Below are 15344 nucleotides of genomic sequence, written 5' to 3' on the forward strand. Positions count from 1 at the left end.
AACTATCCAATTTTTTTTTTAAATGATAAAAATGAACCTGCCTCCACCACCTTCACTGGAAGCTCATTCCACACAGCTACCACTCTCTGAGTAAAGAAGTTCCCCCTCATGTTACCCCTAAACTTCAGTCCCTTAATTCTCAAGTCATGTCCCCTTGTTTGAATCTTCCCTACTCTCAGTGGGAAAAGCTTTTCCACGTCAACTCTGTCTATCCCTCTCATCGTTTTAAAAACCTCTATCAAGTCCCCCCTTAACCTTCTGCGCTCCAAAGAATAAAGCCCTAACTTGTTCAACCTTTCTCTGTAACTTAGTTGCTGAAACCCAGGCAACATTCTAGTAAATGTCCTCTGTACTCCCTCTATTTTGTTGACCTGTTCAAATAAGGGCTGAATCTGGCTGAGATCCATGGACTATGCAATTACCTGTCATTCTACTACATCTCCATGGCACAATGCCCACTAACATTCATAACAATTCCTTCTTCCCCAGCACTGTTCTCCAAACACTGTGTAAAGAAATACAGCCTGGATCGCTCACAACTTTGATTCCCTTCAGTTACTTTGCATCTCCCTCACCATATCACAACATTGCAGCCGGAAATTTTACTGACACCACCAAATTAGGAGGCTGGGGAAAAGGAATAGGTGACATTTCGGGTCGAGATCCTTCTTCAGACTGAGAGCCATGGGAAATGGAAAACATGTAGATTGGCTCCGTCCGGAGTGGAGTAGTCGTGTCAGTTCCATTTGTCTACTCTTTCCTTCTTGCCCTAAATATTAGGTTTAAAGAAAGATCCCTGACTCGAAACGACATCTGTCCATTACCCTCCACAGATGCTGCCCGACCAGTAGGACATTTATTAGCCCTGAAGATCTGTGCCAATTCAATCCCCCTTTTTAATTTAGTTTATTGTCTCATGTACTGAGACTCAGTGAAAAGCTTTTTTGAAAAAGTTCTGAATTGAGGTAGTGAGAGAGCGCTTTATATTCAACATATGTTGTTTAACCTTCCCTTTAAACATATGTGCCTGCTGCATCAACATTGGCAAATAGGAACAACTTTACTATATTTTCATAATCTTAACCCAGCTTATTCAGTGAGGTCTGGAAGCATGAAGATCGACACAAAATGCTGGAGTAACTCAGCAGGACAGGCAGGCAGCATCTCCGAATAGAAGGAATGGGTGACTTTTCGGGTCGAGACCTTTCTGTGATGAAGCATTTCAAAAAACACATCTCAATGAAATTGAAAATGTCAGGAGAAATATTTTCCAATTGGAGACGCAAAGGTTAAAATAACTTGGTTTCTCTCGTTTTGATGTTTCCTGTTCATGTAGATGCTAAGTTCTCTAATACTTCAAATAATTTCACTGTTCCAGGTTGAAACTGTCTCCTTCGCTGAGTTTTACCAGCATTTTTGTCTTCCTTCTCTAGATTATCCCTTTGTAGAATCACAAAACTATCGACCACATTCATTGTACATCCTCCAGGCTGCAGAGCTAGAAAAAATGAACTTGCATTTGTAGAGCAGCTTTCTTAAAACTCGATAAAAACCATGCATCTTCAGACTCAATGAAGCATCATTACTATTGAAGGAATTGTAGAAGGCAGAAAGATTTTGATTGTTTGAAAATCTATTTTTGATTGCAAGAATTGGGGGATTAAAGTTCAGGGAGCTGAGAGAATTTCAATGTACATCTTTCAAATAATGTAGTGGATTGCCTTTCCATTCACCTGTTAATCGCTGAAACAGTACTAGCGCGTTTAAACTTGGCACGAACCAGTTGATAATTCTGAGCTCCCTCAACTTTTAGTCTTGCCAACTGTGCAGTTTAAGCCTTGGCACTTTGAAGTATTATTTAATTTAATTTAATTCTATTAATCCACTGGTTTAGAAGGAAAACGCAAAGTGATACGCAAGATTATTTTGTTACAAGTTCTGTTTGTCCCTTGGAGATGTTGAGTTGAAGTTGACAGAGTCCAGCAATGGGATCTGACATTCGCTGTTGCTATGGCATGTTGCTAGGATTTTTTTAAGGTCCTGGAGATGTATCACAGCAGCTGCAAGGTCATTGTCATTGTGTAACAAGTCCAATCTTGCCGCAGAAACATAATCATGCTTCATGCGTTGGGAAATTCAGCGAATCTTGCTTTTCGAAAGAGAGGGAAAAGAATTTCAGGCAGTATTTCCAAATCATATTTAATGTTTCTCTCTATTTTTAACTTTCAAGGATATCCAAAATTTGAAAGCTGTAGAATTTCATTCAGCATTTTGCATTTATACTGAATCAAAGGCTGCTAAAGCAGATGTCCTAATTAGATGTCACTGTTCAGTTTCACCCCTGATCCAGCCTGCCCCTGATCTGATTGCACTCTGTCCATTTAGAATACTTTCTATCAAAGAAACCGTCAGTAAGAACAGTTTTTAGCTGCTATATTCTGTGGGGGATTTTACACATGAGATCATGGGCTCCGATCATAAACCACACTCCTCCTCTATATATCTGTGATTCTGTATTCTGTGATTCAGATATTCTGCACCATTTACTTATTTGTTTTATCACCATCCACTTTTGTTTTGGATCATCATCCCATTCTTTAAATGTAGACATCTCCATCTTCCCACGGGCTTTTTGCTACCCCGCCTACCCTCTTCCCTGATTTTATCCTTGCTTAAAGTTAATTAAGTCTCTGAATGATGGAGGATCATTGATATGAAGCATTAACTTTATTTCTCTCTCCACAGATGCTGCCTGACCTGTCAAGCGTTTCTCAGCATTTTCAATTTTTATTCTGGATTCGTCCAGTTGTTATAGAGACAGACCCATTGTTCAACATGTCTCTCAGCTCTCAACAGAAGTAGTAGCCTCTGTACTGAAAACTAAAGCCCCTGTCCCACTTACGTGTCCTTGGCACGCTAATTATTTGACCTCGTGGTCGCGTTGAGGCGAGACCGTCCCGCGAGAGTCGGGCGCGACTTCATGCGTCCGCACAGCCGTCTGGAGCACGTGACGTTATTTGAAGATAGACACAAAATGCAGGAGTAACTCAGCGGGAGCGGCAGCATCTCTGCAGAGAAGCAATGGATGATGTTTCGGGTCGAGACTCTTCTTCAGTCCATTGCATCTCTCCAGAGATGCTGCCGGTCCCGCTGATTTACTCCTGCATTTTGTGTCTATCTTCAATTGTCTTGGCCCCACTCAGGGAGTAGGAGTGGGGGTGGATCCAGACCGCAACAGCCGTGAGCCCCAGGCCGAGTTCGGCGATCGTTTGCCTGCTTCTGCTGCTGTTGAAGGTGAGACGTTGCCTCGCACCACGGTCTTGGGCCTGTCCCACTTTGGCCGTAAGTTACGTGACAGGCCGGTGGCGCGCAAAGATTTCGTTTGCTACAAAATTTTGGAGCACCGCACAACTCCATCCCCCTCCACGCTACTCAGTGGGACCAACCCCACGCGGCTACACGATGCCCTTGCGCCTCAACGCGACTAACGAGGTTGCGTAATTTGCGTAATTGGCCTTAATGTTTGCTATTCTGAGCCCTCCAACAATATATAAGAGCCAAGATCGTCCAGTCAACGGAAGGAACGAGGCCCTCGACCCCGTGAGGACAAAGAAGGGAAAAGATTGAACTTTTTTTTCGCCTTCCAATACAGAGGAATGTGGAGGAGTCACTGTGGTGGATGTTTAGGCGAACATTTATTTTGTGCGTTTTGTTGCTTTTTATTGGTATGGCAAATCAAATTCCTTGTATGTTGCAAAACATGCTTGGCTAATAAAGTATGATTTTGATTATGATTATGATCATGTTACTAATGTCCCCAATAATACTATATTAATTTGAATGGTGTTTTTGACTTGCTCATTTTGTTGGGTTTAATATAGAGATGAAAACTATAAGAGAAGAAAAAGATACAAGTGTGGAAAATACTTTCCTTTTATCCCAAATGGTAAAGGAAATGTGGGCAAAATTAAAAATAAATTTACAGACAAAAATGTTCTTCCTATGTTGCAAATTTCAATGGTGACAGAATGTGCGACTAATTATGACAATTGATCTCTAACAGTCAGCTTATGATGAAAATAGAGTGGGCAATTCACACAATATTGAGAAATAACCATGCTTGAAATTGGGTGCCCACTTGTAGCAGGCAATTTCTGTGATTTTCTGGTTTTGGGCAGCATTTATCACTAGGTGAATTAAACATTGCATGTGCGATCTTGCTAGGCCCAATTAGGCAGCAGCATATATTACAGTATATTACAACAGTCGCTGTGCTTCAAGTGTAATTCTGTGCCTGTGAAAGTCTCAGGACATCCATGAATTCATGAGTATTGTCACCTGAACTCAAGTTCCATAGAAACATAGAAACATAGATAATAGGTGCAGGAGGAGGCCATTCGGTCCTTCGAGCCAGCACCACCATTCATTGTGATCATGGCTGATCGTCCAAAATCAATAACCCATGCTTGCCTTCTACCACTATCCCTTGATTCCACTAGCCCCTAGAGCTCTATCTAACTCTCTCTTAAATCCATCCAGTGATTTGGCCTCCAGTGCCCTCTGTGGCAGGGAATTCCACAAATTCACAACTCTCTGGGTGAAAATGTTTTTTCTCATCTCGGTCTTAAATGGCCTCCCCTTTATTCTAAGACTGTGGCCCCTGGTTCTGGAATGTTCCCAATGTTATTAGCATGTGGTGGCTTTGCACTTCAGTCCCCTTTACCCTGGGTTAGTGTCGTTACTGGGGAGATATGGACATATGATCTCCCATATGTTCTCACCCCTCCTGTGCCACTCCCCACTCTGCTGATGAGAGAGTGGGATTCAGTACGAGCCCAGTCTCAACAGTGCCTGGTGCCACTGTATCCCAAGCACAACGGCAGGGGTAACATGGCAGCTTGATAGTCACACATGCCTCCTACTGATTGTCAGGTAGATGAGGTGATTGTTTAAATGTGTATACCGCAATTGACATTTTGGATGATGAAGTTGGCTGTAAGGTCCATAACAGAAAACCACAGGGGAATGATTGAAAAGTGTCTGAAACCTCCTGAATACATAACTGCTGCCATTCCCTCTTGTAAATGTACAGCCTGAATTGTCATTTCTCTATATCTTGCCACTCACTGTCCCAACCAGTCAAGGTCTTTGAATGCACTGTTCTTCCCAACTCCACGACCTGCACATCCCAGCATTGCAATGGTCAAGTTGTCAAAGGCAGCGCTTCCACCGTGATCCCGCATTGTCCCCTTCAGTGTCACTCTTCATTTTTCTCCAGCTTCTCCCCCCAATTGTTCATCTCCATGGTTTCTCGCTCACCCAAATGTCAGTATTTATTATTTATCGACTGAATCAACCCCTTCCTTTCAGTTACCGGCAATCAGGTCTGCCCCCTGCTTTGCAGTGCTCCCTCGTTAGTTGCCTGTTACCAAGCACCATGTGTCCCCTGGCCCAATTCTCCATGCTTTCTCCTCCAGTAGGCTTGTCTCCATCTGTTCCTTTGCATTCCTGTGTTTTTATTACTTTAGACCCTGCCTTGTTATCGCTTATGCAACAACATCTGTGTATCTTCTGTAACAGCTGCTGCTGCCTCAGGTGACAAAAGTCCACATCTTACCTGCTGCCTTATCCATGATGCAGTAATCAGGCGAGTTTTCGAAGTACACCAGCTCGTTTTTGATCAGCCTGCCCGAGTGCCTGTTGGCGACTGTGAAACCAGTTCCATCCTGGTTCATCGTCACCTGGATCGCCAGGTTATATTTTTTCCTCAGGTAATCTCCGGTTTTTCTAAAGTCCGACATTGCTAACCAACAAGTCCTCAGTGTACACGAACCACTCACTCCGTGGCATTTGCACTCTAGCTTCATGAAGCGCTTTACAGCCTACATGGGAGAAGGAAGGCAGAGTTATCACAGTCACAATAAAAACTATCATTGCTTAACTCAAATGATTTTCAAAATATACATGCCCCCAATCCTGGAGATTTATCTGCCCAAGAAGTGTAAGATAGGACAATGTTCTGGCATGCACTGTATAGAATGCTGGTAAGTGTCATTAGAAGGGATGTGTTCTTGATGGTGGCAAGGATGGGGTGTGCCAAAGGGCCTGTACCTGTATGTGTGATGAATTACTCTGCTGTTAACCTTCTGACACTTCTTACCCATTTACCAACCAATTGAAGCCAGCATTCAAATAAGCATCGACCCTGCAATAGAGAATAGGCCATGCAACATTGGGAGTAGCTCTCAGCTTGAAGAAGGGTCTTGACCTGAAACGTCACCCATTCCTTCAATCCCGAGATGCTGCCTGCCCCGGTGAGTTACGTCGGCTTTCTGTGTCTATCTTCAGTCTAAACCAGCATCTGCGGTTCCTTCCTACACATTGGGAGCAGCTTGCAGTTGGTCTTCGAACAGATTACATTCCCGGTGTCGATCCCATCTCATTCTTATCCAATTTAAATCATATGGATGAAATCTGAACCAACACATTCATGATGAAAGCATAAAATACCGGAAACATTCGGCAGGTCGCCTGCAATTGTGAAAAGAGAGTTGAAGTTTCAGGTGGAACATTGTTCATCAGATCTCGGAAAGAGAGGAAGCAGGTTAGTTTCGGGTTAACGAGAAGACGCGTCAGTGGTAGATAGGACAAAGGGAATGTCCCTGACAGGGTAAGATCAGAGGGGGAAGTAAAGGGTAGATAGACACAAAAACCTGGAGTAACTCAGCTGGTTAGACAGTATCTTTGGAGAAAAGGAATAGATGACATTTCGGGTTGAGACCCTTTTCAGGGGGATGTCAGGGAGAGAGAAAAATGATCAAAAGCTGTGAAAAAGAGCAGCAAGTGAGTGGGGGACACACATAGGCAGGTATAAGCTGTGAAATGCAGAGATGTGGGACATGTCCAGTAGGTTACGCTGGGCCTGACCTGCTGAGTGATTCCATTTTCTGCCTTTAATACAGATTTACAACACCTGCAGGTTTTTGATTTTAATTTCCAGTGACTTTAATATCTGGGTTGTGAAGTTAACAAGTACCATTTGTGATGAAGTAGGTTTTGATCTGAATTTTTTTGCTCTAATCTCATTTTGTATAAACCCAGATCAGTTAATCATTAGCTGAAAGTGGCCCGAGGACAATCTAAATGACAAGGAAGTCACACCAACTCCAAAAATCCAGGAAACCAGCGACTAAAGACAGCGAGTCGTGACCTCTCCCTCCTCTATCTTGCAGAGACTGAGCCACACCCACACTTCCGGGTTTTATAGTCCCTCCCCCTCCCACCAGAAGGGGCGTGGCCTTCACGGCATGATTGACAGGAGAGAGAATCTCAACATTTTTTAAACACTAATAACTCTTTTATTTTTCATCGATGGGAAAAATCCTCGGTACCTGATGAGCGGAGAGGGACTGAGTAAGATGGCCAAAAATCACAGCCGTAAGTGGTAGCGTTTTTTCTAAAATCAATATAAAGCGCAAACAGGAAGTGGTCAAGATTATACTTTTAATTATATATAGAAGGCAAGGCAGCTTTAATTATAGGCAAGGCAATTAGGCTTTAATTAGGCAAGGCAACTTTAATTTGGCAAGGCAACTTTAATTTGGCAAGGCAACTTTAATTTGGCAAGGCAACTTTAATTAGGCAAGGCAGCTTTAATTAGGCAATGCAGCTTTAATTAGGCAAGGCGGCTTTAGCAGTTTCAAACCAAAGGCTACACAGCTTCAGCACTTTCAAACCGAAGGCAACACAGCTTTTGCACTTTTAAACCAAAGGCTACACAGCTTTAGCACTTTCAAAGTACATTTTCACACCACATTAAGGGCACTGACAGGTCAGTAAAACCACTCACAGTTTAGTAGACATGTGTTCAGTGTTATTCACAGCTCAGACCAAGAATTGCACCATCTTGCAGAGAACTGAGGCACCTCAACACTTCCGGGTTTTATAGTCCCTCCGGAAGGGGCGTGGCCTTCAGGAGAGAGAATCTCAACATTTTTAAAACACTAATAACTCTTTTATATTTCATCGATGGGAAAAATCCTCTTGTCCTGCGCAGCGGAGGGGGACTGAGTAAGATGGCCAAAAATCACAGCCATAAGTGATATTATTATACCATTGTTTCTGGGAACTTGCTGTGCACTAATCAATTATCACAATTTCTGCATTACATTCTAAATTGGGCTTAGTTCTTTGGGATATTGTGCAAGGCGTTATATAAATGCAGACATTTACTGTACTTGCCCACATTCCATGTGTGAAAGAGTACATGCAGCTGTCAACGAAACACAAAGGATTCACATGTAATTAGCCCCTGCCCCAGTTATATAATCTACTGATCTCTCTACATTCCTCCTAATCAAGCCTCTTCCACTCTTGTGAATGTCATTCCTTCTGCTGGCCAAACCCTCAGCTCTGGAGAATTAAACCATGCATTAATATAATAAATACAAATGGGTTCATTGAATCTTTACTGAGAATTTCTAGGATATTCCCATCAGTGATAATCTTTGTGAACATTACTAACTCTGGCCTTTTCTCTCTGAACTCTACTCTTTGGCCACTGGTCCTAAGATTCCATCAGACTAAGTGCCAAAGTTAGCTTGATAACACTTTCCTCAGAGCGGCAAGGTGGCGAAGCAATAGAGATGGCGCCAAGACCCGTGTTCGATTCTGACTACGGGTTCGGAGTTCGTACATTCCCCCCGTGACCTGCGTGAGTTTTCTCCGGGTGCTCCGGTTTCCTCTCACACTACAAAGGCATACAGGTTTGTAGGTTAAATGGCTTGGTATAATTGTAAATTGTCCCTAGTGTGTGTGGGATGGTGTTAGTGTGTGGGGATCATTGGTCAGCGCAGAGTTGGTGGGCTGAAGGGCCTGTTTCCGCGCTGTATCTCTAAACTTAGGTACCTTGGGAAGTTATACAATGACAAAGATGCCAAATAAATGCAATTTATATATGTAAGAACACACGGTAGTAGGCGGCCTCTCAAGCCTTTAATCACATCGCAATAGATCTGATGCCAACGTCCACTCTGCATTCCTATCTATCTGGGATGGATACCCTCTTATTTATCAAGTATTTATCTTGACACTGTGGGAAGCTGGAGCAGAAATCACAGGTGCCCTGTCTGAGATTTATGAGTCATCATTAAATACAAATTAGGTGCCGGAAGATGGGAGGGTGGCAAATGGCGTGCCTCTGTTTAGGAAGAGCTCCAAGGAAAAGCCTAGAAAATATAGGTGAGTGAGTGTAACATCCGTGGTTGGAAAGTTACAAATAGGTATTCTGAGGGATGATATACATGCATTTAAATAGACACGGTCTGATTAGGGATAGTCAACGTGTTTTGTACGTGGGAGATTGTGTCTCATGAATCTGATTGTTTTTTGAAGACGTAACTAAAAATGTTTATGAGGGCAGTGCTGTAGACATTGTCTTTATGGATTGCAGTAAGGCATTTGACAAGGTTCCACATGGTAGGCTGCTCTGGAAGGTTAGATCGCATGAAATCCAGGGAGAGCTAGCGGACTGGATTGAAAATTGGCTTCATGGACGGAAGCAGAGGGTGAGGTTGGAAGGTGGTTTTTCAGACTGGAGGCCTGTGACTAGTGGTGTGCCTCAAGAATCATTGCTGGGCCCACTGATGTTTTTGATTTATATCAATGGTTTGGATTGGAATATACAAGGCAGGATTAGCAAGTTTGTAGATGAGACTAAAGTGGATGGTATTATAGATAGCAGATGGTTATCAAAGGTTATAGCAGGATCTTGCTCAGTTGGGCAAGTGGTGCAGAGGAATGCTTAATGGAGTTTAATACAGATAAGTGTAAGGTGTTGTATTTTGGGAAGTCTAACCAGGGTAGGACCTTCACAGTAAAGGGCAGGGCTCTGGGGAATGTTTCAGAGCAGAGGCATCTAGACACAAAATGCTGGAGTATCTCAGCGGGACAGGCAACCTCTCTGGAGAGAAGGAATGGGTGAGCTTTTGGGTCGAGACCCTTCTTCAGACGTACCTTTGACATACAGGTACATAGTTCCTTGAATGTGGAGTCATAGGTAGAATGTGGTCAAGAAGGCTATTGGCCTTCACCAGTCAGTGCAATGAGTATAGAAGTTGGGATGTTATGTTACAGCTGCACAATGCGTTGATGAGGCCACAGTTGAATGATTGTGTTCAGTTTTGGTCACCCTGCTATAGGGTGCTGTTGAGCTGGAAAGAGTGCAGAGAAGATTTACGAGGATGTTGCCAGGGACATGAAGGCCTGAACTATCAGGAGACTTTGGACAGGCTAGGACTGGACTGTATTACTTGGAGAACAGGGAAATAGTGACTAAAGAATCTGTACGAGACAGAATGAGGAGCACCCTGGAATGGACATGTAAAACACAGTAAATATGGGGCAGATGTAGGATGAACATGGAGCATCTAAAAATACTGCTCCCTTTGATCCCTTTGTTAAAACGCAAGGTTAGGGTATAACTCTGGAGATTACTCACGATATATCTAGTGAGATTTGGAATTTACACAGTAAATAAGTTGTTACTGTCATATATTGGTGGAAAACTGCAGACAGCACAGTTGAGAGCTTTGACTGACAATGATGTGAAAGCTGCACCTATACCAGCTTGACAACATATTTCCTATAACATGATAACTAAAACTGAACATAATACTCCAACTGTGGGCTCACCATCAACTTGTACAGTTATAACATAGCATCCCAACTTCTATACTCAAAACCCTGACTGATGAAGGCCAATGTACTGAAAGCCTTCCTGACCACCTTATTAGAATTAGAATTAGATTCCTTTATTGTCATTCAGACCTTTCGGTCTGAACGAAATTATGTTGCCTGCAGTCATACACAGAACCAATAAAAACAAAACATACAATAAACACAAATTAAACATCCACCACAGTGAGTTCACCAAGCACATCCTCACTGTGATGGAGGCAAAGTCTTAGTATCCGTCTCTTCCCTCCTTGTTCTCCCTCTGCGCTGAGGCGATTGATCCAGGCCGGAGATCCCGCTATCCAGTCCAGCGGACATCCGTGGTGATGTCGCCGCTGCCGAAAGCCGGAACGCCGTCTCCGCTCCGAGACGGCCCGTCACAGCATCCTGGCAGCCGCCCCAGCTCCGGGTCCCGCAGTCTCCGCTGCGGGCCACCGCCCCAGTTCCGGGTCCCGCAGTCTCCGCTCTGGGCCGCCGCCCCAGCTCCGGGTCCCACAGTCTCTGCTGCAGGCCACCGCCCCAGCTCCGGGCAGCCGCCCCAGCTCCAGGTCCCGCAGTCTCCGCTCAGGGCCGCTGCCCCAGCTCCGGGTCAAGCAGTCTCAGCACCGAGCCCCGCTGCATCAGCTCCAGGCCACCGCCGAAAGCCAGAACGCCGCACCAGCAAGTCGGGCCACCGCTGCATCAGCCCCGAAGACGGCCAGCCTCTCGTTGGTGAGTCCTGGCTGGCTCTGCCTCCGGAGCCTCGGGGTCAGTCGCAGGCTGGAGGCCGCCAGCTCCGCCATTAGGCCTCAGCGCAGATGGAGGCAGAGAAGGAGGATACGACACGAAAAAGTCGCATTCCCCCGAAGGAAGAGACAGAGAACATGTTTCACCACCCCCCCCCCCCCCCTCTAACACAACCCAACAAACTAAAACTTAACCAAAACAAGACAAAAAAACCAACAGAAAAAAGTAAAGACAGACGGACTGCAGGCGAGCCGCAGCTGTTAACAGCGTCGCCACTTCCGGCCACTTATCTACCTGTGACGCCACTTTCAAGGAACTATGTACCTGCACTCCTAGATCCCTCTGCTCTACGATACTCCCCAGAGCACTGCCATTTACTGTGAAGGTTCTGCCCTGGTTAGACTTCGCAAAATGCAACGTCTTACATTAAGCTGCATTAAACTCCATTACCCATTGCTCCTCCCCACTTGCCCAACTGATAAGATCCTGCTGTAACCTCTTATAACCATCTTCTCAATCTACAATACCACCCACTTTTGTGTCATCTGCAAACTTACTTACTGTACTTACTGTACCTCATCCAAATCATTGATGATAAATGGAGTGGTCGAGAGGGGTTTACTTGCAGATTTGCCAAATGTCACCAGTACCACAAAGGCATGCATTTATATAGCACATTTGTGAAATGTTCCAAGATTCTTCATAATAATATTGTCAAACAAAGTTAACATTGGCCATACTCCAGTAAAGGTGACTAAAAGCTTCCCCAATATAAATAGATTTTATGGAACATCCTAAAGGATGAATAAGAGATAAAGCAAGGAAAGCTTTATGGAGGGAGTTCCGGGTCTTGGGACCCTGAATAATGAACAGCCAGTTGCAAAGGCTGAGCATTCAAAATTGGGAATGATCAGTAATAAGGTATAATTGGAGGTGTCCAGGAATTTTGTACGGCTTGAAGGCAGTACAAAGATGAAATGAGTTGAGGCTGGTGAATTGGTCAGTTTTATGGTGGTGAAAAGAGGCGATCTTAGTGATGGTGCAGATATGTGGTTCAAATTTGATCTTGTCATCAAGTATGTCAACAAGTGTATGAGCAGTCTGGTTGAGCTTCAGATAGTTGCCAGAAATGGCAAGGGAATTGATAGCAAGTGTACGGAGTTGATGCTGGGAATGGAACCAATGGCTTTAATCTTCCAAATATTTGAAAATAAAAGAAAGACCCGTATTAATATGCTTAATTCAGAGTAATTTAGATCATTATTATTGTCATGTGTACTGAGATACTATGAAAACCTTTGTTTTCTGTGCAATCTGGGAAATCTCATACCATAAATCAGTACAATCAGTACAATCAGTACAATCAAATCATACTTGATTTCAACAGGTTGTGCAAAGAGAAATGAAGTAGAGTGTGGAATATTATGGTATAGCTACATGAAAGTGCAGATATAAGAAGTGCAAGGGCTGCAACGAGGTAGATTGGGAGATGGCTACACTCTATATAGCATTTGGCACCTTTGAAGGCTCCAGGAAATCCTAAAGTAGTTTTTGCAATGAAATATTTTGGAGTGTGGTTACTGTTGTAAAGTGACATCCCAGCAGCCCATTGCATGTGGGTATTCCTAACAAATAGCAACATGATAATGACCCATGATGACAAGAATTATTGTTGAAGTATAGACCAGAACAAAATAGTCAAACAAACATTCGCTCATTGAGTACCGAAAGCTGAACGAGATGTCAGACTATTTAGAAACTGTAGAGGGTTGGGTTAGATGGTTTTGTGGAAGGCTATTGATGGCTATTTTGTACACCAATGCTATTTGTGTTCATCTCAGAACAGATGCTGTGCTTTTGGATAGCATTGTTAAGGAAACTCCTAGATGTGAAATGGGAAGAGTCAAGAATGTGCCTTTGGGGGATATGAGAGTTGACAGTGTTGGAATGGGAAGATAATTCATTCCCAGTGTTTCCTTGCAACAGAGATAAGAGTGGAACTTGGTGAATGTGAACCATCCAACTGGATAACGATGGATGGACACTGGAGGATCTAACTCTTCTTCATCTTTTATTCAAGTTCAACAAACTGTGTGGTTGTTGCTTCACGGTTGTTTTTCAAAAAATATGGTTAGACTCAATTCCTCCATGAGCAAGCTCAGAGAATAATGATGACATGTTAATTGTTACTCTTTCCACAGATGCTGTCTGACCTGCTGGGTTTTTCCTAGCATTTTCTGTTTTTTTTCTTCTCAGAATTCCAGAATCTGCAGTTTTGTTTTATCATTAGACGTCTAAAAATCCAACCTTCAATTCTATCCCCCTCCACCACTTGAGGGGGATTGGGAACACTTTTACGAATGAAAATGGCAGTAAAGTCTGTTGATCGCCAGTCACCATGGGGGAACAGAATTAGGACACTTCCATATTCATTAGAGTCATATTTCACCACCAAAAAACAATTACCTGAATATAGTGCGCTAAACAATCTAACAGGACAGCAGAATGAGTGAAATATTTCTTTATATTTCCTTTGGGATTTTGTTGAGTTTTGTGTAAATGGTTCACACTATTAAATTGCTGATGAAATACTGTTCACTGTGATAACTGATGCAAATTGATTTATAAATCATTAACCGCTTGAGGCTTGTGTTTCCTTTGCATGTTTTGACCATGTGTCTGTTGTCTGCTCCACATCTGATACCAATCTCCCTGCACTGGCACCTTGCCTGATGCAGAATTCAACAGATGTTTAAATGTTAAAATTATGTTAAATGCTATTTTTGTTTCTTGTTAAATGACCGAATGTTAAAGCCATTGACTCTCGGCAAAGTAATGCAGATGACATGAGCATAGAAAAAGGAGAGGACAATTTAGACCTTTTATTTGTTGAGATCATAACATGGTTCTACATATCTTTGCCCCATCACTTAAAAAATGTGGGCAATCAACAATTAGAAACATAGAAACATAGAAAATAGGTGCAGGAGGAGGCCATTCAGCCCTTCGAGCCAGCACCGCCATTCATTGTGATCATGGCTGATCGTCCCCTATCAATAACCCGTGCCTTGCTTCTCCCCATATCCCTTGATTCCACTAGCCCCTAGAGCTCTATCTAACTCTGTCTTAAATCCATCCAGTGACTTGGCCTCCACTGCCCTCTGTGGCAGGGAATTCCATAAATTCACAACTCTCTGGGTGAAAAAGTTTTTTCTCACCTCAGTCTTAAATGACCTCCCCTTTATTCTAAGACTGTGGCCCCTGGTTCTGGACTCGCTCAACATTGGGAACATTTTTCCTACATCTAGCTGATGGGATTCCTGATGGGGTAAATATCACGACTACTGTTGAAGGTGTATTCATGCTGGCATGTGGGAAGTGTTCCATTAAGCTCCTGACTTGTGCCTTGTAGATGGATGCCTGTTCTGTTTGTATGGCTGGTTAAGGTTCAGAAAGTAATAGGTTCCCATAATAGCAGAAACGCTCTCTCACTCTCTCTCTCTCTCTCTCTACCCCATCATGTTTTATTGGACCACTTCTCAGCTATTTATTTCCTCGGGAAACAAACTGACCTTTTACCATCTGTTTTGCAATTTAAGGTGTTGAGCCTCTTTATCAATAAGTGGTCAGCTGGAGATTGGGGAATTTCACTCTGGGAATGTTAAGGAAGTATGAGTGTGTAATGATCGCGCCGATGTCAAAGGTAAGACTGGCCAAATACAAGCCATCCGATTTCATGCTGGATTTTGTAACACTTAAGGAAGGGAACCTCATGGTTGAGGAAAATTCGTCAGAGGGCAGGTAAATTGGGACAAGGATACAAACAAGATTCAATATGTAATCAATATCTAAATTTGAAAGTTATTTGCAGTAGTACTCACACC

At 43.3% G+C, this 15344-nt stretch overlaps 1 protein-coding gene across 1 annotated transcript in view; it reads right to left on the reverse strand.

Annotated features, from left to right (window-relative positions):
- The window catches only part of LOC129708591 (protein Wnt-2b-A), a 54663-nt gene that overhangs the window by 13530 nt on the left and 25789 nt on the right, over positions 1 to 15344 (reverse strand). Inside the window, exon 4 of the mRNA XM_055654419.1 lies at positions 5618 to 5882. Within this exon, the coding sequence (XP_055510394.1) occupies positions 5618 to 5882 (265 nt within the window). The remainder of the gene's footprint in view (positions 1 to 5617; positions 5883 to 15344) is intronic.

This window comes from Leucoraja erinacea, chromosome 24, assembly GCF_028641065.1.
Source record: "Leucoraja erinacea ecotype New England chromosome 24, Leri_hhj_1, whole genome shotgun sequence".
In the NCBI taxonomy this organism is placed as follows: domain Eukaryota; kingdom Metazoa; phylum Chordata; class Chondrichthyes; order Rajiformes; family Rajidae; genus Leucoraja; species Leucoraja erinaceus.